At 41.3% G+C, this 26909-nt stretch overlaps 1 protein-coding gene across 1 annotated transcript in view; it reads right to left on the bottom strand.

The window, feature by feature from the left end:
* Positions 1-26909, bottom strand: part of WDR35 (WD repeat domain 35) — a 501592-nt gene that overhangs the window by 392924 nt on the left and 81759 nt on the right. The window contains exons 7-10 of the mRNA XM_078647744.1: positions 24578-24743; positions 20921-21066; positions 14504-14629; positions 973-1158 (exon numbers count right to left, since the gene is read on the bottom strand). Of these exons, the coding sequence (XP_078503870.1) occupies positions 973-1158; positions 14504-14629; positions 20921-21066; positions 24578-24743 (624 nt within the window). The remainder of the gene's footprint in view (positions 1-972; positions 1159-14503; positions 14630-20920; positions 21067-24577; positions 24744-26909) is intronic.

Genomic DNA, 26909 nt, shown 5'->3' with positions numbered 1-26909 from the left:
CGTAATACTGGAATGCCCGTGATACATCCTTATCACCTAATAACAGCCATATCAAGTAACTGATGCTATCACCTCAGGCGGGGTGGCCATGAGGGACTTAGGCTGTCAACCCCAGTCCTATTCCGATGCAAGTGACTATCCGGGGCGTCCGTGTCAAGGCTTATCTAAACCGCCAATTTCTGTTCATTTAATGACAGTTATGGCCACTATATAAGAGACATATATCGCTGTCGACAACAAGACTAAAATAGATTCCTTTTTATTGTAAAAAAATCTATCAAGATAGGAGTAATTTGCCTTTTTAAAAGTGATAGACTGTTTGTTTCTTGGTCCATCACACCCGCTGCACCTTCCCTTCACTCAAAAGCATAAGCACTATTTCTTGTTAATTACCGTAAAAAAGTAAAAATTAGCTAAGAAATAAAAGAATATCCTTTCACCATGAAATATGTGTCTGTGACCTTGTTACACTAAGTATCTAGTAAAAAAATATTTTCTCATAGACTACTTTGGTATACTGGCTGGCGTAACTTCTGAAGAGATTAATTTCCATGTGAACTACTGTTTTTATAAACATAAACTGGGATATATGCATGTATTGGAATTAAGCGACCTACGTGTAACCAGGCCATAGGAAGTAGATTTTTATATATTCAGAAATCAGGCCTTTGGAATAGTCTAAAATTCAATTATATTATAACCTAGTGTATTCCAACAGCTGACCTTGAAGCACTGAATTTAGCTGTCTTCTGAGTCAGCTGAGAATGATGGCTGTGTTATACAATCCGGCCACATGAAGATTTTGGTTGGCAATTGCAATGACAAAGTGGCACTGCTGTTCAGGTGTCCTAGGCATATATGAGCTTCAACAGTGCCAGTAATAATGTTGGTGCATTTTGACTGGTATGCAATTCAATGTCACTTTAAATTGAATTAGTTGTCATATTTGATTGTAAACTAACATTACGTTACCTGGGGATGGTTTTCATCAGCCTTAGTTGCCAAAATACAAAAATCTCCACATGTAGTAATGGATACCAAGCTCTTGACATATTTAATATATTTCTCGTTGTTTTTTGTTTCCCAAAATACAACACAGTATTCCGGTCGATCTGGTTTGGTGTAAGCATAAACCACAGTGTTGCAGCAGTATCCCCACTGCAGGAACAAAAAGCAAAATTGTTAATGACAAGTTAACTTAAGGTATTTGAAATCTATATGACTGAGCCAAAACTTTTCTTAGTAAATGCAAACACATTATCCCTCAAAAAAGTTACAGAAAACAAAATGGATATATCATACATTGAACATAGATGGAGAAATTGTAGAAGGACAAATTGAACCCGCTTTGTTTTATCAAAATTCATCAAATTCATAAGTATGAAGAGGAATGAGTAATTACTGTTTAAGTCGTTCTATGAGAGCTGCTGTTCAATCAACCATTAACACTTAAGACTTTAATAATGTTGCTTTGAAAATGAGGACTATGGTCCAGCAGTGTCCTCACATCCACGCTCCTAACATGTCTGCATTATGGTGGGAGTGCTAAATGAGCACATAACTAATAATGATGCTAATATACAATTTGCAAAGTTCTCCAGTTTAAGATACTGAAAGGAAATACAATCTCCAGTACTGGTATCGTTCACACACTTCAATCATTTCATTTTCCATTGTAGAGCTGGGAGCCTCATAGCAAATTCAGAATGAAATATGATGTCAGACTGTTCAAATAGCATAATAAACAGCCAAATAATACCGTATTTAATGCCATGGAGTTGGTAAATGCCTCAAAGGAGGGTAAGCTCGAAAAAGTCCTCTTAAATACTCGATCACAATTCTATTTGACTACAGGGATGCCTCTTCAGAAGATCTCCTAACTTCTGGTACAGTTGCTAAATAAAGTTTAAAGGACACATGAGAAAGGTCTGCTCGTGCTATGTGTAACAGATAAGGTAGCAAATGTTCTGGCTGAAAAGGTATAGAGTGAATATTATTAGCTAGATAACAAAGATAACATGTTTACATTTAAATTTATATGTCCTGTCAATTGTCTCCTCTCTAGTTTTAGCTGGGATTTATTTACAATTCTGTGGTATATCTGAAAGTGAATATTCCTTATAGACAGGAGACAAATCAATAAGTGTAAGTACTTTCGATGTAGATGAGGTACAAATTGGTTTGTGTGGATTATGATGTTATCCTGAAAGAAGTAGCTCTGTGAACCAGTATTGCCCAGGTCATTTCAGGCTTAGTATGATTTGGCATGGCGCCGTCTTGTTATATGCGTCTGGAACCATAGGTATTTTAGGAAAAGTATAGGCAAAGAATCCTGACCATGCTTTTGGAAGCATAGTCCCCCCTCACCCTGGTTGCTTCTACAAGTGTGCGTACAATTGGCATTTTGCAGGACTGACTGGTTGCAAAGAGATCCTGCGTTGGTTTGCACTCACATCTCAAGATGATGTAAAGTAGTTGCTGATTTATCTCCCCTTCGTGGAAGTTCTTGATCAATCTGCTGAGGGTGTCTGCTCACTGATGTCTGCACTCAGTACATGCTCCTTTGTTAGCGTGATGTAATGTTTGAAGGAAGGTGGAGTTTTATGTGCTGATCCTGGCTAGGCTACACCATGCAATACTCTCACAATATCCCAAAGATGGTCCTTAGATTCACAATAATAAATCAACAGCTCAGTCCTGGTAGTGTGGCAAAGAGAGGTCAAGCTTTACTAGAGGAACATGTGTTAAGCAATAAGTACCAACATTAAGTACCAACATTAATTACCAACATGGACGAAAAGTAATTGACACGACTCAAAAGACATCCAACACCAATTTATACACATAAGGCAGATTTTTATATAAATTTAGACACCGAAATAAGCAAACTTGAATCAGTATAACCAGAGTTATGAATTTTGGAAGAAAAAGAAATCAGTGCATTTCAATACAGCAAAGCGTTACCATTGCGGTCAATGGGAAATGATACTAGTGACAATCGGTCAATTGCAGGTCAAGTTGCATGGAACCCACTGGGGGTTAAGGTGATGCTGGTCCCAGGACCAAACAGCACAGTCAGTTCGATTTTACCTGGCTCGAGAAGCCCGGGTGCTAAATTGTCCTGGCTGTCCTTGACGATTAAGCCAGAGCCACTGGGGACATGGTTGTACCGATCAGACGGTGCCAGGGGAAAACGGATGCAAAAAGTCGGCTTCGGAGAACCTGCTGACGTCGGTCGAAGATTCTGTGGAGTACCCTTTTGATGCAGCATCGAGTTAAGGAAGTACAGTCCTGTTGTCGTAGACTTAGGTCCCTTCTTTGTCCTCTTAGATGCAGGTTGATTCAGAACCGAGGTTTAGTTGTCAGGGGTGTCAGTTAAAAACTAGATTTAAGAGAGTTAGGGATGTGGGAGCAAGTAGCCAATGGGCTGTTAGCCCCTACACCTAATCCACCCCCGATATGAGCACATCCAGGGATGTGGGTCACCTTTTCTACCCAGAACCCTCTATTCTGCCACTTCTAAAAATGTCTGAAACCATCTTTGGCTGTACAGATCGGACAGCCCACCCTAGGGGTGTGGCTAGCCTTCTGGGGTGTACACCTCCTGACTATCTACATTTCCCCGCCTGCCCAGGTGCAAAAGTGCCTAGGGGCAGGAGGAGGCTGCTTCCTCCTCTGTGAGGCAGTGTGCTTGCATAACCGAGGTGGTGTATGCTTTGGAGGTCACTGCCTTGATGTGCCACTTCACTGCCCATCCTGACAGGGAGGGAGGTGCTGTCTCCTTCCCGTCCAGGATACTGTTTTTCACTCCTGGAAGAGTTCACACATCCTGCCGGAGGGTTAGAATCCTGTCTGGGCCGTGGCAGCTGCAGGCTGCCAACCAGAGCACAGGAAAGACCGGTCTAACCAGCTGAGCAACCTCTTAGGTAGCAACCTGCGTGCATGCCACATCAACCTGGACACTGGTATTGTGTCAGGAGTGAGGAGGCAATTTGTTTGATGCCAAAGATGAGCATATTTGGAGGTACCATTTGGAGCTGGAAACCTCAAGTGTGCCTGGTTGCTAGCCCATGTTATCCTATGGACCGCTAAACATTTATAGTAGACCTTAATGTAAAGGGCTAATATAGGGACATATAAACTTGCATTCATATGTCCACACCTTCAATATGCTGTACCCTGCCTACTGGCCTTAAGAGGCCTACATTAGGTGTGACTAGGGTAGTGCTTTGACCATGCCACTCATGGTGAGGGCAAGTTGATTTGGAGCAGTTTGCACTGTTCTTGCAGTCTGCAATGGCAGGCCTACTGTTATCTGTTTATTTGGGTCACTCAGGAAGGCACAAATAGTGCTTCTGGCCCAGATGACCCCTTTAACACCCATGCCCTGGGTACCCTTGGTACCACTTTACTAGGGACTTATAAGGGAGCTAAAGTCCTTGCCAATTGGGAGCACCAATTTGCTACATTGTGTTTTAAGGAGAGAACGCTGGGGCCTGGTTAGCAGATTTCAGCACACTTTCAGAGTCATAACCTAGCAGCTGCTAGGTCAAAGAATGGGTTGAAACCTACAAACAGCCTTTTTTCCTACACAATCCCCCACCCCCAGCTAATACATCAAGGAGACTCAATCCCACTCTGGGTGAGTTTTCCTGGCTTGTCCAGCAAGGAAGGATATAGGGAAAACTGGGTGACCTTTTGCAGGCCTACTCTTGCCTTACATCCTTCAGTCAGGGTCATTGACTCTGGATAGGTGACTCACATCCACTAGGACAGGACTCTATTAAAATTGGACCTTAGCTGAAGCTATGTTTTTATCCTCATCTTTTCCCTTGGTAGCCCCAATGGTGCACAGTGTCCCCGAGGTAGATTGGGGAACTGGCACAAGGGATCATATTCCTAGTGGTGGGAGGGACACTCTACTGTCTCTAGATGAAGGGTGCAGGGAGAGGGTTTCCCCCATGGTAGAAGCCCTGGTATGTGAGTATGGAGATCACCCAGAAGAGTGTGGCTTGAGTGACAGAAACAGTCAAACACAGTCTTACCACTCTCATGAGGGTGATGTGAGGTACTTTTGCCCTCTGCACAATGATGACTCCTCCTGTAGTGATGCTGTACTAGAGAGGACAGAACTGGTTAGGACTCGGCTCTGAAACCATTACCACAAAGAGAACAAAGACTAAATGGGGTATAAGTATTGGACCTTAAACCCCGAAAAATCAGATCCCTTGTGGACACAAGAGGAACCTTCTGGCAAGGAGAAGAGCTGGAGAGCAGTAAGGAGGAGTAGTGCCCCTTTGCTGTGTGCTTTGCTAGGTTGGCCTGCTGTTGCTGCTTCTGTCAAGGAAGAGGATAAAGATTGGAATTTTGCTGAAAACGTGCTTGAAGAAGAATCTCCACTGGCTTGTGTGTGTTGACCTCCTGTTCTGAAGTCTCAGGGAGTCAAAGACTTCCCCCCAGCTCCCCTGAACCCCACTGCTGGGAGATCGGACCTGTCAGGAGGTGCCTATTCCAGTTTTGGGCCTCTGGAGGTTGTTCCTGCTGTTGGGAGCTGGAAGAAACTTAAAGAGAGCAAGAAAAACAACTCTGACACTGTCAGCGATGCCACCAGTGATGCTACGACCGCACCGAGGCCAGGGGCACAGTTCATGAAGTGCACAACACACCGCCTCGCCTGCACCGCAGCTGCTGAGGCCTGCAGTTGTCGGCCTTCCCGACGCCATCGCTCGTACCGGCGCCATCACCGCCAGCATCCTGTATCATGGAGCCGATAACCGACGAGGGTGACTTCACTAACTCTTCGACTTTGCCTCACCGAAACCGACGCCTCACCACTGACTGCCCCTCTCCTGGACTCGACATGTCGCCTGCACGCGGACCCAACGCCTCACCTCCCCCATTGCAACCAGGAAACTGGCCTAGGCACCGACGCCTCACCATCACTACACCGTGCATCGTCCATAGACTTCGTTTTTCAAGGTACTGTTGTTTGAGGGTACGCCTGACTCCGTGCCCGACGCCATGTACCTCGCGGTCGGCGCCGTACTTTGAATTTATGCCTGTCACAACGTCGTACTAGCCCCAGGTGGAACTATTTATTTCTACAAGTTCTATTTCTGCAAGTAACTGTTTTTGAGTGCTATTTTTATATATGTATGTTGGATTTGTGTTGTTTTGGTCTTGTTTTGGTTATATAAAGATACCTTATTTTTCTAAACTGGTGTGGTATCTATACTTTACACATTGCTTATGGGATAAGCCCGTCTGCTCGTGCCAAACTACCAAGGGGTGAGCTACAGAGTATCTCTCTTACCCTGAGTAGAAGCAAGGGTCCCTACTTGGACAAAGGTACTTACCTCTGCCAATTAGAGACCCCCATTTCTAACAATACACAAATATTTTAAACTGCTGCACTCCTGACATTCAGGGCAACCTGAGTATGGAGATCACCCAGAATTAATGTGCCAGGATTCACATTTGCCCCAAAACGCAACAAAATAGTGAGCACATTTAAATAAATAAATAAATAAATAAATAAAGAGAGTATCTCTACATTTGTCATTATATAATCAGACTGCAATGTGATATTGATGCAGTGTTTGAACCAATACATCACCCAGAATGTGACAGAGAAACTATATAGTTTGTATGGGTGTTTACAGAAACCAAAGAGGTACATGCATTTAAACAACCTACTGCCACTGTTTTCTTTAAAAAGGTCTGGCACAGAGGTGCACAAATACTAAGGCAGTTTAAGGGATAAAATGATTTTAGTAAGCTTTGTTTTCAGCCAATGTAATTTGGTTGACTGGATTCACGTTTAAAGCAAAAAATACAAATTGAAAAGGTTACCTGTTGAAAAATAAAAATTATTTTTAGAAATCGTGTTTTGGGGATCTTGCACTTGTGTGCAGATATTTTCCTATTTATGACTATCACAGAGATTCCTAGATGTTTTACTATTTTTCAATCTCTAATTAAAAGCATGTTAAGTCACCATGGAAAATACAGCAGTGGATCTTTTCCAGCTCAGCAGTATGAGCAGAAGATGTATCAGCTGCACACAGGAAATCAAAACAAGGCAGATGTGACAATACCTTAAAACATGAACAGCATACTGCACGGCAGGCAAGGGATTCAGACCAACCTTGGCAACAGCACTTGCCTCAAGCAGGGTGGCGAGAGAGAGAGAGAGAGAGAGAGAGAGAGAGAGAGAGGAGTGGAAGGAGAGATGAAGCTAAGTGGACTAGCATTGAAAAAGAAGCTATAGTGAGGATGCATATAAATAAAAACGCCTGTGAGTGTTCTATGTAGAAAATCCAGGATGTGATGCTCGCCCACAAGGGGGCTAGAACTATGATCTTCCTGTGTTGAATTGACCTAGGTCCCTAAACACTTTGCACACAAGCGCTATCCCCAAGTAGAAATTTAATCACCTACTTGTGAAAGCAGACAGTGCTTCTTTAAAGTATTATCTATTAAACATTATAAGGATGGTATCCATAGTCACTCCCCCACGCCTCATCAATTTCCCACACTTATTTCAAAAGCAGGGATATCATAGCCAACTGCTCAGAGAACTAGAGGGTAGGTATAAGGGTTTAGTGTCCTGGACCTAAAACAAAAGTACATTTTCCTTGCTTTTATTTTCATTTCTCTTCCTATTGCATTATGTTGTAACAAATTACCAATCAAATAACAGTTGTAGGGTTCCTGACCAAGCTGTACATGTGTTTGTTTGTTTTTTTGGTGCTTGCAAACTAGCCGTCACCGGTCGCGGTTGCGGAGAAGTCTGAGCTGCTCGCTAGGATACACCTGCAGTTACGATTCATCAGTTATTTACTGCATATTATCCCTGCATCACTGGGGAATGGCAGCTCACCCACTATATCCATTATATTTTAATTACGAGATTCTGTAGGATCCAGACCTCTGGAAGTTCCACACCCCTTCGGGCCCCGTCCAAGCATTAGTGCACCACGTTGTGCATATCTTTGGGGGATCTGTATTCATTATATTGCCTTGCACTGCAACTCGCGCTCCGCCTGGGTAGACATACGTGTCAGCTTGTATTTGAAAAATTTTATTGGAGGTGGCTCTACTGAAGAAGGCATCTCTCTGCCGAAACGTGCGTTGAAACATCTTGAAAACCACCCTACAATTACAGAAATCCATGAGATTCTATGTCTTAATCATTCATCATGAGTGTGTCTTTGGTCAGACATTCAATTATCTTAGTATGCTGACACTTTATAAAAAACCTTTATAATGTAGTATAGGTGCATGGATGACTGATTATAGTTAGAATGTTACATAGTTTTTCTGTGATATAATAGTCTTACATTTGTAATGATTTTGTACTGCAATAAATAATTTTGTATTTTCCTATTCTTAGTGTCACAACCATAATTCATATAAATATGTTTTCAATTATTCATGAAGTAGCCCTAGGAATTTCACAGCAGGCTGTACATTCCTCCAGGGCACAGAGAATAAAGCGTACAGTGGAGTGGTCCACAAAGATACCCTAAACATTGTGCTAGTAAAGCATTCAGATAGCAATGGGTGGTGTGGAAATTCCTCTCATGGCTTTCCTATCATTCACAGAGAAGAGATGTAGAAATATTTTCATTCATCAGTTTTGTCCATGGTATACCTAATATAACATCTGAAATTAAGGGTAGGAAGACTGAAGAGAGTAATCCTGACTCTTGGTTTTATGGGGAAGACTGAAAGACAGATTCATTGGTTTAGATCAGGGGTCTTCAAACTGGGGTTGGGCCCCCTAGAAGGGCCTCGACTGATCCCAGGGGGGCACCAGGCTCTGGTAAAAAAAAGGCATCATGCTGAAAGCAGTGCTTTGTTTTAAGCTAAAAAGAAACAATCAGCAGTCGGCAACTCTGTAATGGGACATTTGTAAAAGGTTTAACATAACGGTAATGTTTAAGACATACTTAACCATTGCAAATTGAATAGAATAATTGTAGAAAACTCCGAGGGGGCCCCCAATTATTTTTATTTATACTGGGGGTGCGGCATTAAAAAGTTTGAAGACCACTGGTTTAGATTAACACAGTTAATATGGGATTAAATGAGAAGAGCTGCAGCATTCGGACATCCTTTTTATAGCCAGCTTACAAGCCAGAGGTATAAACGGCTTCGAAATATTGATTCTTCTTGTGGGTACAAGAGATACACAAAGGGCAGTCTCTATGGAGATCTTTGTTCTTTAAACATTTGTGAATCAAAGGTGACCAAGCTAGACAGAGAACTAGTTTGGGAGATGGTTCTGTTAAGATCAAAATCAGGTGAATGGAGGGCCTAGCTGACCCAAACTCCATGTAACTATTGTTGAAAGGAATGCGTGTTGATGTTTGTGGAGAAGTGTAGCTCAATGGTTGGAGCGGCAGACCCTGATGCAGAGGTCTAGCCCGGGACCAGGGTTCAATTCCCCGCCTCGGCGGGTCTTGGGCTCAAAATTCCACGGACCTGATAATTCTCACCTCGGTGCCTATTCCAATCATGGAGTCCCACTCTGCAACTCTGGGCAATAGCTTGCTTAATCTCCACAACGGTCCCCATAATGCTAAGGATGCCTGGCCTCCACCTTGGGGGTGCCCAGGTGTGGACACCTCACAGGGAAAACCAGGATGGATTCCACAGCGGTATTCATACAAGCGCCTTCAGACTCTTGCGGGTGAGTAGTGCGCTATACAAGTATCAATTTTTTGTCTCCACTTGATTGCAAATAAAGGGCTTTATGATTGGCGTGTCAGATCACTGTATGTCAGCAGGACATTGTGTTTCCAATCTTATACTTCCGCTTACAAATCACTGCAGGTGCATTAATCATATTGCTTTACAGAAAGAATCCATTTACTACACAATCTCAAAAATTGTGCAAGTGATGCATGTGCATCACCTGCACAAGAGTCAACCCAGACTGTGGCTTTGAAAGTGCCCATGATTAACAGCAGTTTGAAGCAAAACTAATTGATTAGGCGTGCTTCCTATACCTCATTTTTGTCCTAATGCAGCATAATTTCCACAGCCCCTCTCACTGGGGTACACATGTTTAGTTTTGTGTCTATTGACGATTCCAACAATCACAGCACAGTCTGTGAGAGGTAAGTTGAGGAGTCCATTCTAGTATGTAAATAAAAACTTCTTCACAATATAGTAAGGCATAGACGGACACTTTGAGACATTAATATTTAAAGAGCCTGATAACTGTGTCATTCTGTATCAGTTCAAAAACCTGACACCAACTAATAATAATAATAAAAGCCTTTTATATAGCGCCTGGTTACACTAGGAAACAGTGTGTCCCCGTCGCTTTTTGAACAAGGACAGAGTGGATATTCCAAAAGTTAGGGGGGTCGTATTATAGAGGGATCAAAGAAGAGGCTCATACCTTCGGGAACAGGTGGGTTTTTAATTTTTGGCGAATTTTCTTTTCTGAAGGTTCCATTCTGAGCTCCGAGGGTAGTGCATTCCATTGTTTGCTGGCCAGGTATTTAAAGGATCTACCGCCCATGCGTGCCAGGTGAATTCTGGGCACCTGGAAAAGCATACATCCTTGAGATCTTAAGAGTCGTCTGGGTTGATATTTGGTCAGCAAATTTTGGAGGTATTTTGGTCCTTTTCCTTGGGCGATACGATGAGTCATACACATTGTTTTAAATGTAATGCGCTCACGTATAGGGAGCCAGTGAAGTGTGGCTAGGGCACTTTTCCCTGATGATCTTCTTGATAAATTAAGTGCCAGGCGGGCAGCTGCGTTTTGGACGCATTGTAAACGCTGGAGACCTTTTTTACTCAAACCCATATACAATGAGTTGCTATAGTCTAGATGGGGAGTTACTAGAGCATGAATCAGGGTTTTCCTATTTGTGGTGGGGAGGGAATCCAGAGTTTTACGTAAGGTTTTGAGGATTCCGTAGCATTTGCCAGCAATCCCCCTGGTGTGGTGTTCGAGGGATAGAGTAGAATCTAATCTGACTCCTAGGTTTTTCACCTGTTCCGAGGGCTTTGGTATGGCGCCAAGTTCAGGTGGCCACCATGCAGACGACCAAATGGATGGATTTTTCCCCAACACAAGAAGCTCTGTTTTATTTGCATTGAGGCATATTGGTATTCATCCATGTAGCTAGGTCGCTGAGGCATGCCGAGAAGCTAGTTGAGGCTTCCTCGGGTGGTCGAGACAGTGTCACCACTAACTGGGTGTCATCTGCGTATGACACTATCTCGACCCCATATGCCTCAACTATCCCAGCCAGGGGGGCCATGTAAATATTGAATAATGTAGGGCTCATGATTGAGCCCTGCGGCACCCCATGCCTGAGTGCTCGGACTTCAGATTTAAACGGGGGGCAGTTGATTTGGAATTGTCCATTAGCTAAGAATGTTTGCATCCATTCATAAGCTGGGCCATCAATTCCAGCGTCGCTGAGACGTGATAGTAGTATGGGGTGGGAGACGGTATCAAATGCCGCGCTCAGATCTAATAAAAGGAGCGCGGCTGTCATTCCCTCATCTACTCTACTCCTTAGTAGCTCCGTAGAGAAGAGAAGGGCTGATTCAGTAGAGTGATAAGTTCTGAATCCTGACTGCGAGGGATGGAAATGGTGTCCTTCTTCTAGATGTTTTATCAGTTGGACATTAACTATCTTTTCCACTACCTACGCGCAGAATGGTAGAAGCGATATGGGACGATAGTTGTCCAATTGGGTGATGCTGAGATTAGCCTTTTTTTTTTTAATAGGAGTGACCTGAGCTGTTTTCCAATCTTGTGGTATGTGGCTCGTTTGAAACGATAGTTTGGCCATATGGCTTATGTGATCTACCAGTAGCTCAGCCTGGTTCTTAAAGATCTTAGGGCGAGCTACATCATTGGGAGAGCCTGATTGTATGCTGCGGATGATTCTTAGCATTTCCGTATTATCCGGCACAGAGAAGTGGCTTAGATGGCTGATATCGGTGGGTTCTTCATTAATAGCATGATTGATAGTCATATCATCCATTATCTTCGGAAAAGTTTTGTAGATATTCTCTACTTTTAGGACGAAAAAATCCACTATTGCTTCGCAAGTTGCTGTAGAATGGGTGTCTGGAGCTGTCGTCCTATCAGCTGAGGTGAGCTCTTTATAAATGACAAAGAGTTCTTTAGTAGAATTATCAGCTCATTCAATTCTTCTACTAAAGAAGTTTCTTTTAGCTATTCTAATCATTTTATGATAGTTTTTTATACTAATTTTGTATTCACGTTTGGCTGTTTCATCATATTTATTACGCCAGATACGCTCTAGCTTTTTACATTTAGATTTGGCAACTTTTAGCTCAGTATCAAACCATTGTGCCGATTTAAGACGTCTTACAGGTGTTTTAGTGGTCCAAGGTATAGTATCATCAAGTGCTTTTGTAAGCCAGTTCTCATAGTCTGTCCACGCTTCCTCTATATTTTCTTTCAGAGGGGGGCAGTTTGTCTTGAGAGCAAGTTCTAGATCAGTTTGTTTGAGTTTCCCCCATTGTCTGCGCTTAGATGTTATCTGCTTGGTTTGTTGAATTTGTTTATATTCTCCGGGGATAGTAAATTTAATCAAGAAATGGTCAGACCATATTACCTGGGTAGGTGGTTGGACCATCACTCCCTCCCAGTTCGCAAAGATCGGGTCAAGTAAATGACCCGTCTTATGAGTAGGTTTTGAGGATTGTAATTTGAGTTTTAGCATTTCTAGAGATACAAGAAGTCCCTGGGCATCATTATTATTTTCGTCTTCAAAATGGAGATTTAGGTCTCCTAAGATAAGTAATTTATTATAGCGTAGAGCAGACTGAGTAATTGTCTCTGTCAAAGTTTCTATAAAATGTGTGGGCCCTCCAGGTGGGCGATAGATTAAATAGCCATTGAAGGTGATATTAGGTCTAGATTTAATTGCGAAAAAAACGGCTTCACTATCTTTGATCATGACCTTTTCTAAAGTGCATATTATTTCGAGTTTATGAATGATGGCAATGCCCCCACCTCTTTGTTTTTCTCGGTTAAATCTTAGTGTGCCATAGCTATTGGGTAGGGCCTCTAAAATATCTGGGGTGGACTCTTCATCAAGCCATGTCTCCGTTAAGAAAAGGACTTCTGGTTGTTGTTCTGTTAGTATATCAAATATTTCAAACTTGTGTTTTCGTAACAAACGACAATTAATCTGAAGCATTGTCAAAGGTTTCATCTTATGTTTGTTGTCGTTGTTACTTTTAGAGTATTGAGGGCAGGTCCTACATCTTAGAGGCATCATTTCGGCCTTCCATGAGTGTTTGCATACTTTCCTGATAGGTGGACACAGGCTTTCTAGCTGTTCTTTAGTGTATGTTATTGTTTTTAGGGCGTCTAGGGGAGATTGGGCAGGGATTTGTGCCCCTGTCCCCGTTCGGCCACGGGCGGGCACAGACGGGCTTGCCTCTGGCGCGCCCGCTGCGCGTACGGGAAGGGGTGTTCATTTTATAGTGTCTGGGCCCAAATCGCCCAGACACTAGAGCGATGTCCTTGCTCTCTCCCAATATGGCGCCCGAAGTCTGCGCCTGAAGGGAGTGAGGGCACTAGTCACGAGGAGCCCGAAAACCGGCTTCCTGACGTTTCAGAGGGCTTTAGCGGTAGGAAAACGGTAAGTGGCGATTGTAAAGTGGGTTTAAAAGGTAAAATCAATTTTCAATGTTGCTGTAAATATCGGCGCAAATGAGACAAAAACAGTTTTAATTTTAAAATCAAGATTCCTACACTCCCGGCTTCCGCCTCAGGAGTCCTTGAACAAGTCCTTGAGTAAACCTTGATTCGTCAACCAAACTACCCCTGGAAAGTGCAGTTTACTACAGAAGTACTTGACAACAGTGTCCAATGCCCTGGGACACTAGTCGGGAGCGGCCATCACTATCAGAGATTCTACCCTGCAACCTCTGGCTGTCCAAGGACCAAAGAAAAAGGTCAGACAATGTATTTATATAACACTACCATGCCACATGTTCGTCTCTTTCAAATTCCCTGTAAACTAATATAAACTGGTGCCAAATATATTTGGATTGTAATGTTCTGCAGGTGCTCCCCTTGATTGGTACATCTCTTTATATGGAGTAGCGGTAGGATGGCAGTGCTACATTTACAGTTATGCCACTTTCAGAATTCAATTCCACATTCAATCAAAGAAACTTTTTCACAGGCACTACCAATGCCTTTTGCACTAAAGGAAGAGAGAACGCAATAAATGGTCAGTGGGATGTGAGTTTGAAGGTCAATTGCAGTCTGGCTGCTTCTAGGAGGTAAATCAGAACTTGCCCTGCATCCCAAAGAGCAGGTTTCTCAAAGGGGCTATTGCTGGGCAGGATATCATGGCTACCAGCCTTGCAAAGACGCTTAACCACACATACAAAAATGTAACACTAACAAAATCCAGGTCAGCTGCTCACAGGCAGAAAGTACGTTTACGTGATTGCACTTTCTATGTCAATTACTTACCTTGTAATCAGGTCTAATATTTGCAAAATATATGAAAGAATCAACAGCTAGGCCAACTCGTAGTCCTCCTCCTTCCCAAGATATTGCCGCCATCTGTTTTCCAGGAACTTTCAGAGTACGGAGATGCTAGAAAATTCAATATTGTGTTAGTACACTTGCTGGACATTATAGACATCAACTAAAACAAAAACAACAAAAAAAGATGTAGAACATGCAGTAGTCCTTTCAGACATGACATTTTAATTTTAACAGCGGCGGAACCTAATCACTGAAAAAGGCATACAGTGTTATGTTTTGTATAGAGAAAAAATTAATTACTAGTAATCATAGTTCTCTTTCAGTAGAATCTTAAATAAAGTCATAAATACTAAACCGTCTTGCCTGTACGCGGGATCCAAAGTACTTTTAATTTACATACACAAATATTTCCTTTAGGAAAAACATAAGGAATACTTTTGGATTTTTTTTTTAATTCGATTTTCATGACATAAGCTTTAGGAAAAAAATTGATAACAATAAAAATCATTTTCACAAACCTTTTTTAGAAGGCAAAATGTAAGAAAATAGGGAGAATGTAGATAGATAGGCTACAGTTGTTATAGTCTGGAAATCTGGTTATTTTAGGAACCACATTCCTCAAGAATCCCATAACACTCATCAGTGGGAGTAGATCAGTTTGAATGTAACTGATGCGTAGGATCCTGAACAGAAAAGAGCCACTTTTTTGTTCCTCTCCTTGGAGAGGAAGGCAGGTTGCTTATGACGTTAATGAAGACTACGATGGAGGAGAAGTATGATGACTGGTAATTATCTTTTTCTTCTCTATACAAAACATAACACTGTAAGCCTTTTTCAGTGGTTAGGTCCACTGCTGTTTGCCTTCTGCCAAGTTGTGCGGAACAGATGAAGCTTTCTTTCATTAAGAACAATAGTACTTTTGTAGTACAAAATGGTTTAGAAGCAACAAAAACACCAAAGATATGAAACGTGAGGATATATAAATATTTTTTATCCATAACTAGCCAAAAAGGGCAGAGCTGAGCCCTTCAGGACTTCTGCGCAGGATCAGAAAAACAGAACTAACCTAACTGACACTTATAGGGTATGACTTGATACTGATGGGACTCTGGCAGATGTTTTTCTCTAAAGAAGTAGCACCCGTTTTTCAGGCTCCAGAGTAGACCTGAACGATGAACTCCACTCCGTTTGCGTACTCTGTGCTCCACGGAGCACACGGTGTTCTGAAAATGTTTTTACTCAATTGTGCCCGCCAACGTGAAGGAAAATCAATCGTTAGACCAACTCCCTGAGAGATTTCTCAATGCGGGCGGTCGCGAATGGACGCAACTGCTTGTGTTGAGAAACCATCCGTTAGCGTTGAGAAAGCTGCTGCTCGAGTAGACAATCTACTTTAGCAGCAGACCGAAGCAGCGCCCTTCTTGCACTAGGCCTGGGGCCTTTCGCACAGATTTTCAAGCATGGGAAAAACTCCTGGTGCTAAAAATAAGAGTGAACGGTGTGTCCTAACGCACTACACCGCTTGCAGAACACCACGTAGCGTAGTGGAAGTTTTGGATCTCTTCAAACTCCGCCCAGGCCTACTCCAAAGGTGGTAGCCTAGCTTCCCATATTCTTGCTATTTTCTTGAATCCCTCAGTTATAAAATGGTTTGTGAAAGAGTTTTTTCTGTTTGCTAAGTCAATAGTACTCCCTTTTTTTTCTTATGGTTTGTTGTTATTTTTCAAGAAAAATATATTACATTTGTCTTCTAGCACCAATCACCCGATCCAGTATAAGACACCAGAATAGAACAACAGACTTGGCTCTAGTTGGGTGCAGCTTTGTGCCACTGGACCCAAGCTACACTAGACTATCGATCCCCAATCAGGGTGGAGCAAGTATTGGGTTGCTTGTGTTATGGTTCAAGGAGGGCCTGGCCTGGCAGTTAGGACTGGCCTATTCCTCCTGGAGCAGTGTCAAGAATGATTTGCATATGGATGTGTTCAAACTGAGGCGGCATGGTGGGCAAAAGATTGATGGGTTGGAATACTACCCCGAGCCAGTGGTTAGACTTATTGCGAGAATTCCTCCCATCGCCTTTTGTGTGTTTGAACAAATTAGTACCTTCATTTGTTCAAGGTTTCAGAAAAGCTTGCATTATTTTGTTCACTTTTCGACCTACCAGATATAAAATAGCTATTTGTCATAGCCATGAGTTGTCTGTTCTTACTGCACTGTCCCATGTATGACGGGAAAAAGTAATTATTGGCCCTGGTTAGGTAATTTCGGATTGAGTCAGTGACAAGAGTGTTTCTTTGTCAGGGTCCTTCAGAGTATTTTTTTGTGCAGACAATTACAGTATTAGCTGTCTAAATACCAGTCAGTGGTTTGGTAATTTTCTTTTGATTTTACTACTCTTGACCTGTGTGTCAAGCAATGCTTAATATGAGATGGTTGTTTCAACACTGTTTCTTATAGTGCGAACTGGACCGAAAAGGTATTGGAGTGCTTTTGATGCACTTGTACTTAACAGTCAACATCGGTGCTTCTAGGTCGAACTCGATCCAAAGGTATTGGAGCGCTTTTCATGAGTACCCGATAAGAACACATTCATTTTTTGGTAGGCACAGGGAGATTAAGTGATTTGCCCTGAATCACAGAATGTTGAGCCGATGCAGAGACTTGAACCTGGTTTCCCAGCTCCAAAGTCAGCAGCACTGTCCTTATACCAGATCCTCTCACCAATTGTAGGGTTTCATGGTAAGCAGTTAGTTCGCTTATAGGCAGTGCTAATAGGAACAATGGGCTGGTGCAAGCTGCCCCCTGACGAGAGCCCCGGTACTTTTTTTTTTTTTTTACAACTTAACTACTGGTGTTCACCAAACTTTGCTTTTGCTTCCATTTTCAGCAGTGAACGAGACTCTTTGTTATATGAATGAGGCATGAGTTCCTTTATTGGCATTTGGGATTAAAGGGAAGAAATTACGCTATGTTTTACACCCAATAGATACAAACGGGAAGACAAAGCGAAACTGGAGCTAATAATAATACTTTTTTTGTATTGCTTTCATTCCGCCTTCCACATTTTAGTACTTGCAACACACATTCGCAGAGCTGCTATTGCTTAATTAATCCCTGGTGTGCTAGGGCCAGTTCACAGGAGGTAAAGGATGAGAGCATCTCATAAATGCCCTTTTACAGCAGAGAAATCATATTATATATATATATATATATATATATATATATATATATATATATATATATATATATATATATATATATATATATATATATATTCACTGAAAAAAACATAGGTTTCACACACGTTATAGTTAGGAATTGGCATTTTAAAAACCTTTGAAATTCACTGAAAAAACCATAAGTTTCACACCAGTTATAGTTAGCTGGTCATTTTACTCATACAAAACCGTTGAAATTCCCCCGTTATAACTAGTTGTACTCACTATAACTCGCGCGCCCGCAATCCACTGCTGATGATGTCACATATTACATCATTCATGACATGGTCAGTGACATCACTGATGACATCTCAAATGACATCACTGATGACATCATCCATGTGACAATGAAATACATCTCATCACACACTAGTATAATATTTTTCACTCACTGTAAAATAGAAAGTGCCCTATTTCAAACCATTGACACACCAATATTATTTTCTAAACACCCACTCAGTGAATCATAGATATATACACATATCTAATCACTTACCTATAGATTCAGTGTTAAATGCAGTGAATAATTAACAGAACACTAACAAATATACTTATACGCCTATTTCAACATTACACACCAGCACACATTGTATTCACTTATAAAAACATCTTATTGACTTATGCAAAGAATGGATCATACTTACATTTACTCACCTACACACTTATACAAACACCACTTCATCTATTCATATAGATAGTGACACACACTTAGTGTGTTATAAAATGACTATTAGAAATATACAGTTATCCATACAGTGACTCGTACAATCACTAAGTCTTAGGCACACTTAATTAGATCTAACTGTAACATACACTGCTTTTTTTTTTCAAATTTAATGGAGATATACTATTGAGAGACATATTTCATCACCACCACACCCATAAACATATACACTCACTGAAACAAGTGTTATAACATGTAGTCTTAACCTCATTTACCTAGTGAATAAACTATTCACACATTTGTAGGCAATTACACTCCCCCCACCAAACCACATAGACATTCATTTACCCATACAAATACTCAGTTAAGAAACCAATAACAAATATAGTCTTTAATATACCAATTAAGTCAAAGCAATAAAAACTTTAACACAGTTAAATAACTACACATTATATAAAGTGAGACTCTACAAATTAGTCAAGGAAACAATCAATGACACTGTTACTAAATCCAACATTCACACATTTATATTTATATATCCACTCATTCTTCAATGCAAAGTAGTGTATTTATAATACATATTTAAATATCAAAGCAAACCACATTCACTGGATGTTGTCACCAGTGATGTGTATATATATATATATATATATATATATATATATATATATATATATATATATATATATATCAACACGAGCTGTCCTGTCGCAGAGGGAGCGCCCAAGAGTTGGTGCCAGAAACGAGACCAGGACAGGGTCTCGTATAAATTCCACACAAAAGAAAATATTTCGGCATTCCGTTTGGTGATTTCAATTCAATTTATTTCATACACTGTAACAGCCTACGGGTTTCAAACATAACGTTCCTTCTCACGGCAGTGTCATACAATTGTCCCTTTTCGCTTTCTGCATTTATACCTGTTTTTTCAGATGCATGCTGGGATGTGTAGTTTTCACAATCACGTGTGAAACTTAATTGGTTTCATGTTACGTTTAAACTGTGCCTATATCTTTATTAGCATTATCGTGATGTATTCGCGCGCTTGTTATTAATACATTCGATCACTGTTTAGTTGTGTGTTCGTCAAGATTTACGGGCTGGTGCCCCGAGCTTTCAATTACGCGCATATTCTCTTTTTATGTCTGATGTCATGAGTGATGTCACTGACCATGTCATGAGTGATGTAATATGTGACGTCATCAGCAGTGCATTGCACGCGCAAGTTATAGTGAGTCCAACTAACTATACCGTGGGAATTTCAATGGTTTTATGCGAGTAAAATTTCCACCTAACTATAACTGGTGTGAAACCTATGGTTTTTTCAGTGAATTTAATAGGTTTTTTAAATGCTAATTCCTAACTATAACTGGTGTGAAACCTATGGTTTTTTCAGTGAATATATATATATATATATATATATATATATATATATATATATATATATATATATATATATATATATATATATATATAATTTCTATGGCAAAATGAAACCCCTCATTTTGTTCCTTTTCAAATTAAATGTATTAAGTGTTACCACTTTATTCCAATCAAGATGACTTCCGGTGTGCCATACTTTTGTCATAAGTAAGACTGTTAGCGCTCTAGTTGTTCTTTAGAACACTCTGGGACATTCTGTCATTGGGCTATAGTTGGGCTACATCTGGCTGATATTTGGGCTACATTTGTTGTCTCTGGTGGCCATCTTTGGGCTACATTGGGCTACATTTGGGCTCTAGCATATATATAGCCCAATGTAGCCCAATATATATTTTTTCAAAGTTAATTTTCGTAAAAACCACTGGAGCATATATCTTGAGACATAGCAAAGGCACATCGGGGTACCAGTCCCTACAATTTTGCCAAGTTTGGTGGAAATCCATTCAGCCGTTCGGGCTAAAGGTGAGTCCAACCGCCCTATGGAAATTAACATGGGGAAAACACGTTTTGGGACCCCCTTTCATCTCGGCCCCCGCTTGACGGATCCCCCCGAAACTTTCAGGGAAGGAGCGGAGCGCAGCGAGGCAAAGTTAAGGAAAATTACAGGCAGATCCCTCATTCGGCGCCAAAGTTATTCCCAAAAGAATGTTGCGGATTTCCTATGGAAAACGATCCTAACTATAACTACCTACTGGCGACCGCCAGTAGGTAATATTAATATATATATAAATATATATATATATATATATAAAAAATATATATATATTTTTTTTTAAAGGGAGCCTATTCTTCTCATTTCAAACAACAAACACTGTGATGATGTAGGCAGAGGCATGAATGTTACTGATAAATAATTTTAGCATGATGTAATACCTTCACAATAGGAAGAAATGTCCTATAACAAAACTACAAAAGAAATTTCCTATGAATGGGACTTTGCGCACAGATGTGTTCATTTAAAATCCATTCTGTATGTTCCCGCATTCCTTCAGGCAGAAATGGGGGCCGACATTAAAGAAATACATAGTGAAAAAGACGTTCTCTAGCTTTAGAAGTACAAAATACATTCACCTCTCCAAACGGTGTGTAGAACTGCACTGTATTCACATCTTTATCCATGCCGGAAGCCTTCTGAGAACCCGCTACAGCCAAAACACTTCCACTACAGTTCCACTGAATACTCACTACATTCATGCAGGTGTCAATCAGAATGGGAGCTACAAAGAAAAGGCATAGAAGAAGGTTATAAACAACTAACTAATGCAAACAAAACACCATTGAAGTGAGCAGAATGCACACAAGCCAGTGTAAGAGCATTTTGAAATGCAACTTCACGGAGATTCATGGGTGGATTTTAGAGAAACGTTGGTAAAACTTTCTAGTAAAAAAGTGAATCAGTGTGCGAGGCAGATTGAGATGTACAAATAATAAAGTCACGATAACCTTGGGCTAGCATTGTACCAAAGTGAGGCGATCTGTTACACCACAATCATATATATAAAAGTTATGCAAGAGGTGACCAAAACAGATGATGCTAGAAAACATTTGTAAACAGTTGTATCCTACCCCAAAACCATACATTACATAAAAATCCACGTGGAGGATTTAACACATGCTAAAATACCAATATATGAAGTTTAGTTTTAGGCGCTCTCTGTAGGCACTTAGAGGTAAATAATGTAACCTTAACATTAAAGGAGTTAACAAGGTTGCTCCCTGGCCACCAAAGAACACAAGTTCCATTTCCAATTTTCTGTCAGGGGCAGGAGGATTGTGGCTGCTTACTCACATAGCTCACACCCTTCCTAAGCAGCTCTTCGTAGCAACTCAAACTAAAGTTGTTCCTCCGTGACATCTACTGCTGCAATATCTGCAGTATAATAGGTGAAACAAAAGACTCTACCGGCACACAACTTTACCTTCATTAAAAAGCTAAAACTATACCTGGCACCGAAAACGTGTCTGACAACTCTTACATCTTAGATGCCTAAGATATTCCTTAAACTCAATGGATGCAAAACAGAGCATCTCATCTTCAACACCAAATGCACCAACAATTGTCCCCTCAGCTCTAGCCACTCAAAGTAGGTCTGTTACGTATACACTGTTGTAGTTTAAAAAGACAAGTATTTATCATGAACTCCAGAGTTGCCTCCCATCTCCAGATTAGCTCTGTGGTCAGCACATCCCACCACGCATTACTGATGCCTATCCAGAGTCATCTATTTAGAATAATTGTAACTCTCCTCTTCCCTAGTCATTCTCCTCCCAGCTGTAATGAGGACCATCTGCAATTCAAGATTCAGTTATGCTAACTTAATGTATGTCGCTATGCTCAAATAATAAATAAATAAAAACACCCACTCATTTGAAACACTGTGGCAAAACTAGCATCAAGAAAGAAGCACTGGGACTCAATCTGTCCAATACTGAGATACCTACTGTGTCTTATCATCAGTACCTGCTTCTTTTCCAGGGTACCCTGCCTTCCTCACAAACACTGCCAAGGAAACTCCTCAATGCCAAAAAGTGATGCAATATAACAGCACGGTTGTACGGCTTTACAACGCGTGCTTTTACACCGCGTGCCGTTACAACGCATTTTTTTCAACGCAAGTCGTTACCACGACTTGCGTTGGAGGGGTGCGGACTTAGGAATGTTTTAATTTACTATTCTAACACCAGCCTACGTACAGTAGGGAAGGTGTTGGATAGTAAATTAAAAAATTCCTTGTCCTGCAGCGCCCTCCAGCGCAAGTCGTGGTAACGACTTGCGTTGAAGAAACCGCGGTGTAACGGCACGCGGTGTAACAGCCGCGTCGTAAAGGCTGTTTCCCTAACAGCACTTATCTGATAACTCATCTTTACATCACGCCAATTAGCTGCAGGGCGAAGGGATGCAGGTAATGTATGTTACAAGTATCTCGGCTATGAAACTAAACACTCTCTACAACCATGTGTAAGCAGCCTTAGAGAAAAGCTCAACATGTAGCTCTATTCACTCATCCATTTCACTTCTTCAGCCTATTTGCTAATCAGCTCATAGAGCTGCAATGCAAAAGTGTATTCCTTTATTATGCTCAAGAAGATGAGCTTCTTAAGAGAGAGGATAGGATTTATCTGGGCTGTCTACACCACAACACTGGTGTTCTATTATGGGATTTTACAACAAGTGTTATGCTCTCATACACACCATCTGAGATCCTACAGGAACGGTCTAGCTAGAAGGGGAGATCTTTTTTCAATTAGACAAAGTTTTACGTAATAAGTTACTCGCTTATCTCGGAAAAATGTCAGAAATTAGCCAATTTAAATTTGTCGAAAAACCATCGAAAAACCATGCTTTTCAATAAAGGATTGCCCGAGATGAACATCTCCTCTATCAGTACTTGTCTCTTGGTTCTTTTCCATTTTCTGTAGCTCAGGTGCTTTGACATTTAGGCCAAAGGCATGGCTTGCACAACATATAAATATATATGTGCACAGAAGAAAATTTAGATGATGTATTATCGTCAAGGCTCATACAAACACATGCCAATAAGCCATCTAAAAAAAATGTACCACAGAAAACACTCTTAGCATCTTATCCCCAAAGATTTTCTCTCTACGGAGCGCCATCCTCAGCATCTGGCGTTTTATTTTTTAACCTCATTATACTTTTGCTGCCCCCCAGTTATTTCTCTCTTCATGTGGTGCTCATATTCACGGACAATCAAGGACAGGCTCAATATTTTTGCAGTCGCTATCTTTAAAAGCTAGTGGAAACAATGCCATTTAACACCAGCTTTTATTGAACTCTTTTACGTTTTAAACTTAGATTTTATTTTTGAGAAAATGCAACCAAGTACAAGTAATAAAACAGGCTATCAGCTAACAACTAGAAGGATTACATGAAATATAACTTACGCAATAAGAAAGCCAGACATAATGAATCGAAAATAGTTGCATATAGAAATACTTGTTATAGGCCATATGAGAGAGAGGAAAGGAAAAAAGGAGGGGGAGGAGAGATAGGGCAGATAAAACCTTAATACTGAGATTAAATAAAATACATATGATGATAAAAAGGCTTAATAACTTTTTAACAATAACGAATAATAGAGGAAGAGAATTGCTGTAAAAACGAAAACATGGTATAACCTCAATTTAAATCGGAATTTTATTGAACTCTTAAATCACTGTTAAAACAGACATGAATAATTACATTCATTCTTTAGACTCCCTATAACTGTCAGACAAGTCAGTAATGTAATTTCTTCCCAAAGACCGCATGTTCCAGAGAATTAAATTAACTTAGTGCTGATAGAGCAACCATGCTCATGAAAATTATATAGATCAATGGTAGAACTAAGGGATGCTGTACCAACTCGGTAAGAAAAACACTGTTCTGTAGACCGTTTTTACTAAATGATCCCAAATTAAGCTTAGCATTGCATGGGCTAGCTCAAGCCGTAAGGATCAGGTGGACAATGAAGAGTGCACATTCTCAGAACATACTCTGTAATTGCACTCTTTCTTGGTGAAGCGTGGCCCTGCCATGCTGTGGGCCATAGATACTATGCAAGACTCTTTGAAATATATTGATATCAAATTAATGCACGGCAAAATTACATAGGGAGTTGGGTGGGATCTCAGAGATTTACTGCTGTGTCCCTGGTTCCTTCCCATATTAGTTGATAACAACTATTTCTGTCCAAAAAATGCAGGTGAACCAGAGGATGCACTTACTTTCATCATACTGGTGTCTCATTATCTGGCATCTTCCATTGTCAAAACAGATAGCAAGACAGGGACAATCTGGCTCAATGTAACCCTCTGTACCGGCATACCAATGCATTCCCGCAATGCTGAGGACTCCAGTCACATTCACCAGACAGCTCATGGTCACCGTGCCCTAAACACAAGAAATGAGACAATTACTTTAAAACTATTACAGCACTTCGGAATCTCAATAACAATATATGCATTTTAAGAACTAGAAATTGTCAAAGTAACAGTTTAAAAATAAAACATGCTATTTAAAGATTTACAAATCAAATTTACAAATCAGAAACAGAACAATGTCCCCACATCTCTTCCAGCCATGTCCCAAGCTATGCTTTTAGGTTCCTCCTACACTACAGCCTCAAACGGTCCAGGCCAGCTACTCTAAAGCTACTGTCCATTACTTCTCCCAGACTAAACATATATGGCATCAGATCCCTGCATATTCACGGCTCAACTGTATGAAACATTCTACTCTTTCCACTGAGGCTTCAGAAATACTTCTAAAAATGTAAGCAAAGTTCATAGACATACATTTTCATTTCATTCAGAACCCTTTTCTCAAAAATAAAAACTCTGCGATACCAAGGAAGGATGAAATTCCATGACTTTGTGGCTGTGACATCCCTGCCATTTTCCTTTGGCCCTAAATGAACTGCAGTGCTTTTGCTTCTGGGAACATTTTCTGGGCCCCCTGAGCCTGAGAGGCCCACACACTGCAAAATTGTACTCCTCATGTGAGGTCTGGAAAGGACGACCCTAAGAAAGTATCCCTATTGGTCCCCTTTACAAAAGCCCTGGCTTGGTGCAATTTATTTTTGTTTTGAGGTGCCTAATGCAGCCCATAGGCAAAAAGCTTCATGGTGTGTGCTGTAATACGTAGTGCCTTGGGACAGATGGGGGATCTTTTTCTTTATTTTTTTTGTTACATGTAATGCTTGTAAATCTTATTTCTGTGCACTGTCACCTGCCTGGTGACGTATTTCCGGGGGTGGAGGGGGCGGAACTGCTCACTTTGCCAGCATCTAGGCATACGCGGATGCACCTAAGGTGAGCCAAAGGCAAGCCCGTCTGCGCCTGTCTGTGCCTGGACGTAATCATACGCCAGCTATGCAACCGGTTTTGGAAAAAATATGCTTTCTTATTCCCGAGATGAACTTCTAGCCATCAGGCCAGCAAGGAACACCTGTGGCCTTCCCCCCTGCAGCCTTCCCTTGGGTCCATTCTGTTGTAGGAACTGTAGCTTTAATTCATGGGTGCCCATTTCATCTCTTCCCATCCATCCATCTGGTCCTCGTCAGGATATTACTGTTTAGTCTCAATTGCCGGTTGTTAGTTAAACACTATCTGGATGTGTACGTCTTGTTACGCGACAAATCCCCTCTTGTGCTTTTCTTGACAGAGACATGTTTGTCAGCAGATACGGTGGCAGTACCAGGCTTGGCACTCCCCCGGGCTATAATATCATCACCCTTAATCAGGAGACTAGAGGTGGCGGTGTGGCAGTTGTTTTTAAATCATGCTACACCTGTACCCTTGTTAAGGAAACCTTAATGGGTTGTGAGTGTGGATGGTTTGGGATTTCTTTTAATTCCAACTATACCATGTCTAGCATACTGGTATACCGCCCCACAGGCCCTTCGGAAGGAATGCAGGACTGCACTGGTTGACATAGTGGGCTCTCTGGTCATGAGGTACTTCAACTTGTCTGTCATTGGTGATTTAAATCTACATCTTGACAATCCCCATGACTCAGAAGCAGTCAACTTCTCAGCTGACCAAGCAGCCTGCCAGCTGCATCAATTAGTACATGGTTCCACCCACTCTGCTGGCCACCTACTTGAGCCAGTCTTTTCCAATCTTCCACGTCGTTATGTCTTAAACCCTATTCTGCTACGTAGGTCTGAACATCATCTGATTCCTATGATGCTTTCCGGTCGTGCCCTCTCGAACGTCACCACAGAAGCTTTCACTCCGTCGCCCCTGGCACAAACTAAATTTTGATCATCTCAGTACCATCCTCTCCTCGAGCATGCCTAACTGGCCGGAAGACACAGATGCCGCCAGTGAAGCACTATCGGATTGGCTATGGCATCCTCTGGATGACATGATCCCTGCCAAACAATCTTAGTGTCGGAGCACTAAATGCAATCCATGGTATAACAACAATCTTACCAATATGCGTAAAGCATGTAAGCGGATGGAGCGGGCATGGAGGCGAGACTTTGACTCCATCTTGAAGAGTTGCTATCAGTCAGCCATTAAGAAATACCATAGGGCTGCCCAGAAAGCACGG

Source organism: Lissotriton helveticus, chromosome 6 (assembly GCF_964261635.1).
Source record: "Lissotriton helveticus chromosome 6, aLisHel1.1, whole genome shotgun sequence".
In the NCBI taxonomy this organism is placed as follows: Eukaryota; Metazoa; Chordata; class Amphibia; order Caudata; family Salamandridae; genus Lissotriton; species Lissotriton helveticus.
The sequence above is the reverse complement of the archived record's forward strand: the minus strand, read 5'-3'. Positions and strand labels throughout refer to the sequence as shown.